At 43.8% G+C, this 9,771-nt stretch overlaps 1 protein-coding gene across 1 annotated transcript; it reads right to left on the reverse strand.

The window, feature by feature from the left end:
• Positions 1 to 3,648: 3,648 nt before the first annotated feature.
• LOC132383684 (histone H2B-like) lies at positions 3,649 to 8,402 on the reverse strand. The gene is made up of 2 exons (XM_059954876.1): positions 8,387 to 8,402; positions 3,649 to 4,100 (listed from the first exon to the last, which is right to left on the reverse strand). The coding sequence occupies exons 1-2, from the start codon at positions 8,400 to 8,402 to the stop codon at positions 3,649 to 3,651; spliced, it is 468 nt and encodes a 155-aa protein (XP_059810859.1).
• Positions 8,403 to 9,771: the final 1,369 nt, after the last annotated feature.

A 9,771-nucleotide genomic window follows, 5' to 3' on the forward strand; every position in this document is an offset into this window, starting at 1 on the left:
AATGGAGAGATTGAAGCCAAGTTAAATGCCATGTACAGTAATACTGTAAGAACAGATTTTGAGGCAAATCCACATTTGACAAGTAGTATGTTTAAAGACCAGCTGCACAGTGTTTCAGGGCCAGTTTGTTCCAGTAAGAGGGAGGGTCAAGGACGGCAAGGTCCCAAAACCTTGGATGATGAGTGGGGATATTAATGTACTCAAGGAGAAGCATATGTAAGGCTTAGGAAATTGAAATCAAACAAGATGAGGTGTTCAACAAGGTCCCATATGGTAGGCTCAACAAGGAATGTAGGTGGTGTGCCTGATTGACTTTCCAATGGAAGTGAAAGGGGAGTGGTGCATGGGTTCTGATCCGGGTGCAGAACTGTGATGAGCAATGATTCATAGAGGTCTGTACTGGGGCATCGGTTGTTCGTTATATCAATTATGTGGATAAAAGTGCAGTAGTGTGGGTGAGTAAATTTTCAGATGACATAAAATTCTGTATTGCACAGAAGTGTTCCTGAGGAAACAGCAGTGTATCGATCGGTTGCTGATATTGGCGAAGAAGTGGCAGATGGAGTTTAATCCGACTGCACATTGGGAGATCGAAGATAAAGGGTGGATACACAGTTAATAGCAAGGAACATTAACAGTATTGACGTACAGAAGGATGTTGGGTCCAGGCAGATTGGCTCCCTAAAACTGGGAGCACAGGTTGACAGGGAGGTTAAGCTGGTTTATGACATGTTTGCCTTCATCGGGCAAGGCACTGTTCAAACACCAATACATTGTGTTACAGTTTATAAAATGCTGCTTTAGGCTACATTGAGAGTACAGTGTGCAGTTCTGGTCACTTCATTCTAGGAAGCATGTGGAGGTTGTGGAGCAGGTGCAGAAGTTGTTAACCAGGAAGTCTAGAGGAGGAGTGAGGTGAGGAGAGGCTCGACATGCTGGAGCTTTTTCCTCTGGAGTGGCGTCAGCTCAGGAGGGATTTTATAGAAAGTTGTACAATTTCTCAGGACATTGTTGGTGTAGACGGTCAGTAATAATTTTCACAGGGGTGAAATGTCTTCTCTAGAAGGCATGTATTGAAGACCAGAGGAAAAAAGTGAAGAAAGCAGTGGTGGAGATTGGGATGCACATTCAGAGGTGGTGGCAGAGGCAGAGAGCACAGGGGTATTCAGGGAAGTCTTAGACAGACACAGGCATTTGTAGAGAAGTGACTGGTACTACGGTGCTGAAGAACTCGATCCACCCACCCTGCACAAACCAAAGTCTGATCACAGAGCGACCCTCCATCCACAGAGGGAGCCTCTCGGGAGATCTGACCAGACTGACAATATTTTTCGCAAAATGTTCATTTATATTCAGAGGCCGGGGAGGACGAACTATTTTTTCAGTAAATACGGTCGGTTCACAGGGTAAGTGTACCTTTTTAGACACTGAAAGACCTCTACAGTTGTACTGCGGAGAGTATTCTGACAGGCTGCATCTCTGTCTGGTATGGAGGGGCTACTACACAGCACCAAAAGAAGCTGCTGATATTACACAGGACATTTTAGGGAGCGTGTCTCATAAAGGCAGCGTCCATTATTAAAGACTTCCAGCACCCAGAGCATGCCCTTTTCTCACTGTTACCATCAAGTAGGAGATACAGAAGCCGGAAGGCACGCACTCACCGATTCAGGAACACCTTCTTCCCTCTCCCATCCGATTCCTAAATGGACCTTGAAGCTTTGGACAATACCTCACATTTTTAAATTTACAGTATTTCTATTAAAAAATATTTATTCAGTATACGTAATTGATTTACTTGTTTTTATTATGTTTTATTTTATTTATTGTTATTTCCCCCATCTGCTAAATTATGCATTGCATTGAATTGCTGCTAAAATAAAAAAAATTTACGCCTCATGACGATGATAATAAACCTAATTCTGAAATGGAAGACGCAAATATTATTGTTCAGTGAGGCAATGGGAATCGCTCATGAAGCAACGAACAGGCGATGTTCCCGCCTGCTGCACACCGGAACGGCCCAGGGTCCATCCGCAATGTGGAACCCGGACAATGCTGTTTTAGGTAATGAAGAGCGGAGTCGTTCAATGTTCGGAGATTGAATTCTCCCTTCCGGGGCTGTCTCCGGAAGTTCATTTCATTACCCTGCGCCTGGTGAACCCGCTGACACTCCGCAAGGGGAGAGAGCTCCATTCAGCCGGCTGAGAGGGGAAAACGAGTTGGGACTGCTTTCGGTTTACTTCGCAGAAGAAATATGACGGAAGAAACATGTCGAGGCTGTGACAGATGCAGGATATCAAACGGACGGAAATAACCCGCTGCTCAGCCCTTCCTGACACCATGAGTGGCTCTGAAAAGAGCCTTTGGGTAAATGGGTGCAGTTTACATCTCTTCACTTACTGGCACCACCGGTTTTCTTGGGCAACAGTACGGCCTGGATGTTGGGTAACACACCGCCCTGAGCGGTAGTGACCCCTGCCAGCAGTTTGTTCAGCTCCTTGTCGTTGCGGAGAGCCACCTGCAGGTGTCAGGGGATGATGCGGGTCTTCTTATTGTTCCGGGCCGCGTTCCGGCCAATTCGAGGAATTCGGCCGTCAGATACTCAAGCACAGCAGCCAGATAGACCAGGGATCCGGTACCCACCCGCTCAGCATAGTTGCCCTTTCTGAGGAGCCTGTGAACCCGGCCGACTGGGAACTGCAGTCCAGCCCGAGATGAGTGCGATTTGACCTTAGACCGAGCTTTGCCAGCACCGCTTCTTCCACGTCCACAATCACAGTAGTGCTCCAACGAGAATGAAGGAAAGTTCAATTCGCCCCAACTCGCCGGTTTTATACCTGCTGTGAGAATGTAAAGTGATGTTTGTGACTGGTGTGATCCTGCTTATTCTCATTGCTGAAGAGAAATGCCCCAATCAAGGAACGGCCTGAATCACCAATCAGCAGACCATAAAAGCGGAAGCGCTGAAAGTAACCGTCTCCTCCCAAAAGTGCACTGAAATTTGGAAGAAGCATGGTAAGAAAAATAAATCCATTGTTCACATTTGATTTCAAATTCAATAATTGCAGACCTGTTTGACAATTGGGTCTTCGCATTTCCCCGTTACTGAAACCAGGCACATTTAATTTAAGTCTAGTTGATATTGGAGTGTCTGGGAAGTCAGTTCTCTAATTTCCTTCAACCCGTAACGGAACCGAATAAAACTGACCCTCAGCTTCTGTCCACGGTCAGTCACTATGTGAACGTAATCAGGTTATGGACAAACGGCTCTTCTCCAACCGTGATCAGCGTCTAGTCTGCAATTTTAAAAAAGTTGTTCTGTGAAAAAGCCATGAGGTCTTTCAGGCTCTTGTTGAAATGAGATTCGAGAGTTACCCAACTGTAACCAAATAAACTCCTGAAGCCAGAAATAAAACAACAACGACAGCAATCCTCCCCTTGGCATGGATACCGAGTGCGACGGACTGATGTGGAGGGGGAGGTAACAACTCCTTGTCAGTGCAGTCAGAGGTTATTCCAACTGTGATTTAGCTCTTGTAAAAGTCACCAGACATAAACTATGTGCTTTGTAATTTATTACCTAAATGCTAGTACAACTCTCTCATTCAAAATTGTGAGTGTTTTCGATCATCTCATTGGGGAGCTTTACTTTTTGCTGTTGTTCTTGGTCACCGCCTTTTTCCCTTCGGACACAGCGTGCTTGGCCAGCTCCCTGAGCAGCAGCAGGCGCACGGCGGTCTGGATCTTCCGGGAAGTGATGGTTGACCGCTTGTTGTAGTGAGCCAAGCGGGAAGCCTCGCCCCCGATTCGATCGAAGATGTCGTTGATGAACGAGTTCATGGTGCTCATGGCCTTGGAGGAGATGCCAGTATCGGGGTGAACATGCTTCATCATTTTGTGTTTCTTACCTGCCTTACCCGTTGGTTTGGGCAAAGCTTTCTTGGGGCCATTCTTCGGAGCGGATTTCAGTGTCTCAGGGATTTCATCTGACCGATTCAGACCAAGAAATACGCACCACTGGCCCGGAATACGATTGAAATATGCAGCGCCCAAAGCAGTATGCCAATGAGCGACAGGATGCAGAGGATTCCCAATGGCTAATCGAAGAAAGGGTTCGTACAGTCAATTCATTTCACTGGATAACTTTAGAACACGCTCAACCAATCTGAACTCTCTCTCCGCTGCCGATTGTTCGTTTTGGATAACACCGTGGACTGGCAGCTGGTGCTGATCTGGTGAGTTGCCGCTGTCGGTTACTTCGGCAGGAAGGAAATCTACAAGCGTTTATAAAAGACAAAGTGGACCGTAAGGTATAAGCGCAGTATCCGGCCATTCGATCTATCGTGTCTGCGAGAAAAGCGATTCGAATGAGAAAACACACACTTGTGAAACGTTTAAGTAATGAAACAGGGCAGCAGATGATCGAAGGTCAAATTGTAATCATCAGAGACCTATTTCTGAGTGACTGTGAAAGTCGAGTTTGTAGTCATACGCACTACAAAGGTGAAAGGAAAATTTGCTTGCAAAAACATCATGGACACCTATCGGAGACACAACATTCACAAAATATAAACATACTGTACAGAATTACAGATAGAGGAGAATTTGAGCAAGACACTCCATTGCAGTCTAAAGTGGTCAAAGTGTTGTTGTACTCAGGTGTGATGAGGGTTCTCCAGGTTTATTAAAGAACACAAAGTCTGTACCTGTCAGTCTCTGGTACAGTGTGAGAGTGTGGGGTTCATTCTATACCTGTCAGTCTCTTTACTTCACCCGTCCACTTTCAGGATTCACCTAGCTCCTTGTTTTCTCTCTCCCCATCTTCCTACTTTCAAATCTCCTCTTCAGCTTTTCTTCTCCAGTCCTGCTGAAGGATTTTGGCCTGAAACGTTCTGTACTTTTTTTGTTTCCTATGGATGCTGCCTGGCCTGATGTTTTCCTTCAGCATTTTTTGGGTGTTGCTTGGATTCCCAGCATCTACAGATTTTCTCTTGTTTGTGACACAATGTTGTATATTGGTACCTCAGGGATGACGTATCTGGTTACATTGAACTAGTCTGAATGGACTTTCCAGCACAGCATCCAGAGCAACAAGACCAGAACATCGAATCCAACTCTGGGCTTGTGATAAATATGTAACTTTCCTCGAGTCTATGTGTGGGAGGGTTTGAATGGGGTGTATTGTGTAGCAACATTCAGACTGATGGAATTGAGAATGATTTTGACCGTAGATATATGTAATCAATGTGTCCACAGTGTTCCGTGATGGAGTCTTTGTCTGATCAGATTAAACTACACACGGGCTGATCAGATCACTGATGATATGAATGTTGGTGTATTTGTGGGTGATACGGAAGGTTATCAAATGGACAGAACTGGATGTAGACCAATTGGAAACGTGGATGGTAAAATGGGGACCGAGTTTAATCTGGACAAGTGTGAGGAGTTTTATTGGTCCAATGTTGGAGGAAACTCAACAGCACCCTTAGGAGCACTGATACACTGAGGAACCTTGATGTGTTCGACCATATCATCCTGCATGTGACATTGAAAGTAAATAAACTGCTAAGATCAAAGAGGGGGAACAATGAGAGGATGGGGGGGTCTGTATAGGGTAATGTAATAGGTGGAAATGGGCATAATTAACAACCACTGACATTGAGTTGAGTTTCTCTTTAAGAAGTTGGACTGATGTTTTGATGTAATTACGTGACTGGAGGACAATAAATGAGTAATGGTGTTTCTTAAACAGAAAATGCCTCATGCTATTTTATTTGTGAAAACCCACAATAAAATACTGGTTAACAAGTGACCAGTGGCTTTGACACCACAAGATTACTGTAGTGTCAGTCTGAAACGAGAAAGCCTGATCAAATTCTCTTCAGGTTCATTGGCATTGCTAACTCTGAGTTTATCACCGTCAAATGCCAGCAGGGTCACAATCAACAACCCTGTAAGTATTGTGTCTCTTTGTAGGTCAGTGGGACATACCCAGAACATAAAGCTACACTAATGGAGAGAGACAAACTGAGCCAGGTCACAGCTTGATAGGCAGAGAGGAAAACAGAGAATTTGATGTTGTGTCCTTATGTCTGAACTATTCCTAGTTAGAAATGTTGCTCCTCCGAGTAGTGTTCAGCCTCAGTGCAACAGTGTGACATCAGACATCAACATAAATAAGAAAATAATCTCAGCTGAAATGTTGTCTTTCACTTGTTGATCTTCTTTGCAAACATTTTACACTGTAGAAAAGGCAAAGAATTTCTGTCTGAGAATCTCAAATGCAACAATGTTTCAGTTCTGATGTGTCTGCCAGTTCCCCAGCATTTGAAGGCTATCAACCGTTGAATTTGAAGGAGGAGATGGTTGAGAAGACAGCACACCAGTCTTTTCAAGGAGAACTCCAATACATGGACATATCCTTGATCTGACTTGATAAATGACCACAAAGTTGATACCGGTGAGCTGACTTTCACTGCTGCTTATCTTGCAAGGGTTTCACCAGGCTACTTCACCTGCAGATCCATCAGCCAGTTCACACGGGGTGAGGCCATTCACACGGGGTGTGGGACGGGAATCAGTCAGTCACATGAGCTCTTACAACCCCACTCGGTTCATCCCGGTGAGCAGCTAGACTTGGCTCAGTTGTCTCTGTCTCTCAGTATAGCTTCACACCTGTTTCGAGTGTAGGAAGAGATTCATTCAGCTCACCCACTTTGTGAGGATCCAGTGAGTTTATAATACATAAAGGACACACTTCGGTCTTGTGTCAGCAAAGAAATTTACTCAGTCATCCTACCTGCTGAAACACTGGCAACTTCACCCCAGGGAGGAAGTTGAAATAAGCTCCAGGTGAACATTTTAACCATCAAGGTGACTGAATCTATTTCGAAGTTCATTGCAGGCTGTTAATGTCAGATTCTGCAGATATTGTGACTGATCACTGGTCACTGAGCATTGGAAGGTTCGTCCTGCTGATGTTAGTCTTAAAATACACTGGCATTAATATTGTGGATCTGTGACAAATTAATCAGCTCTATTTCAAATCATGTGTCTCAGGTGCTTCCTGCCTGTCACACAGCTAATGTACAGAGGAGAGGCCACTCTGTTCATCTGGTACCTGCTCATGTTCCTATTCCACACCAGAGCTTTCAAATCCATCTCTGCTGTTCACCTTTCACTCACCCTATAATATTCAGGTTGCAACTGGGCACCAGTCTGTGATTGTTTACTTTGAAGTTTACTTTGAACTAAATCCATGACTTTCTGGAAACTGCAGAAGATGAATTCACTAGGGTTTTGTCCCAAATAGTTTTCATTCCTCACAGCCCTGAACCAAGGATGAAGTCTTGTGTGGTTAAAATGTTTCTGTCCTCTATTCATTGTTTTGGGTCATTTTTACTGATTTTGAAGGGTTCTTGCAATACAAGGCTCTCCTCTAAAGTGTGAGCAGAATGGTGGATAAATATTTGATGGAGCAGAAACGAGAGGGGTCAGCACAACTGACGGCTTTGGGGCTCCAGATGTGATGGAGCCTTGTGTTTACAAGGAATAGAAGGAGGGAATCATACCAGGAGGATGAGGCTACAAATAAAAGTTCAACAACATTCGTAAACTTTGACTGAAAAAAAAAGGTTTGTGTTTGCAAAATGCTGGAGGGACTCAGCATTCCATGGAGAGGAATAAAAAGTTGTTATTATGGCCAAGACACGTCATCCTATCTGGACTGTTTATTTTTCTTCTCAGATGCTGCCTGATCTGCTGAGTTTCTGCAGTACTTTGTGTGTGTTACTGTACAGTACACTCCCAGCATCTACAGAACCTCAAGTTTCATATCTGCATTTCTAAGTGTGTGGGACATTGACAGTTGTCATACAAAGTACCCGTTGATATTGAGTAATAAACAGGAGAAATTATGCAGATGCGCGAAATCCAAGGAATAGACACAAAATACTGGAGAAACTCTGCCGTCCAGGCAACATCTGTGGATAAAAGTACAGTTGGTGTTTTGGGCCGGGAGTCTTCAGCAGGACTGTAGAAAAACAATGATTAAATTTTAAAGGTGGGGGTTGGAGAGAGACAAACACAAAGTGATAGGTGAAACTGGGAGGGGGGGGGGATATGAGGTAAAGAGCTGGGAAGTTGATTGGTGAAAGAGATACAGGGCTGGAGAAGAGGGAGTCTGATCGGAGAGAACAGAAGGGCATGGAAGAAAGAAATGGGGGGAGGAACACCCGAGGGAGGTTATGGCCAGGCAAAGAGAGGGAAAAGGGGATGAGGAATGATGAGGGAGGGAAGGCATGACCGGAAAATCAATAAATCAATGTTCATGCCATCAGATTGGAGGCTGCCCGGACAGAATACAAGGTGTTGTTCCTCCTACCTGAGTGTGGTCTCATCGCAACAGTATAGGAGGCTATGGATTGACGTTTCAATTGAGTATATTGTTTGTGGAAGCTTGCTGTGTTAAAGTAGCAGCTGAGCTTTCTGCATCACAGCATTGACTGCTTTTGTAAATGTGGTGTGGAACCAGCACTTGCCTCCTCAAATTAATCCAGTATGTTAACAAGCGCACATCACCTCCCTTTTCCAAAACATAATTCAAACACTCTATTACGATATATTCCTTAAATTTACACAAATGGGACATCAGTGCTATTGGTCTATAACTAGAAGGATCCAAGAGAACTAGCAATAGTCCTAACAATACTATCATTGCTACAGCTGGTTTCCAACACATTGAGGTATTCTCTTAAAACCTTATCCCTACATTGTTTAGTCACTTCATTACTTTACAGCAAATGACTGAGCAAGTAACTCAACCTTCTCTCTTTTAGGAGAATTGTGTTACCTTCTTTAAGCAATACTGGGAACACTGTGAATCCCACACCGGCATTTACTTAATTATTCCCTAAACATCTCTAAGTTCAATAGGCCTTCCAATAATATCACAATATGACCTCCAGTAAATCTTTTTCACAGCCTTCATTGTGACCTGTCAACAGCCTGTGATCTGTTAGACTAAATATCATAACGTGAAGAGTGATACTTCTTAACTTTCTGAAATGCCACATTTCTCTCAATAATTGCCTCTGCACACTCCTCCGTCCACCATGGTACAGCTTTTTAATATCAATGTCTTCCACCCCAGTTTGATGAACAACGTGACAACGTTTCTTTGCAGAAGTCCACATCATCCTCTCCATTCAGCCCAGACAGAGGCTCAGCACATAAAACATTAAAACTTCTCTCAATTTGCTTTACCAAAGGTTCATCTCTTAAAAGTGGCCTGCTGTCCCCGATATAAATCCAAACCGCAGTTTATAAATACAAGAAAATTGTCACTCCCCAATGCTTCATCTCCCATGAGATCCCACTACTCACTCCAATGTTCAAAACTAAAGTTAAATTTACAGTAGTTTCAAAATTATTATGAACATTAAATCTCATTCCTCTCACACCAGTAAGGCACACAAGATGTAAAATATCAAAAACTCTTCTGCAATCAAATCATCACCGTCATTCTGAGGACAAACCCATAGAGAACGATATGCATTAAAATGCCGACACCATACAACCCTTAGTGAGCTGGAGCTACATATACTCTCCAACAAATCAACTGAAAGCTTTCCACAATGATTATAATAATATACCTCTTTAATGCCCCTACCTGTGGTATTTCATTTACTTCCACAACTCTATGCCCTCTACCTCTCATTATGAAACTTGCAACAGCACGCCCAATTCCAACATTATCCTATAAGAACT

This window comes from Hypanus sabinus, chromosome 31 (genome assembly GCF_030144855.1).
Source record: "Hypanus sabinus isolate sHypSab1 chromosome 31, sHypSab1.hap1, whole genome shotgun sequence".
In the NCBI taxonomy this organism is placed as follows: Eukaryota; Metazoa; Chordata; class Chondrichthyes; order Myliobatiformes; family Dasyatidae; genus Hypanus; species Hypanus sabinus.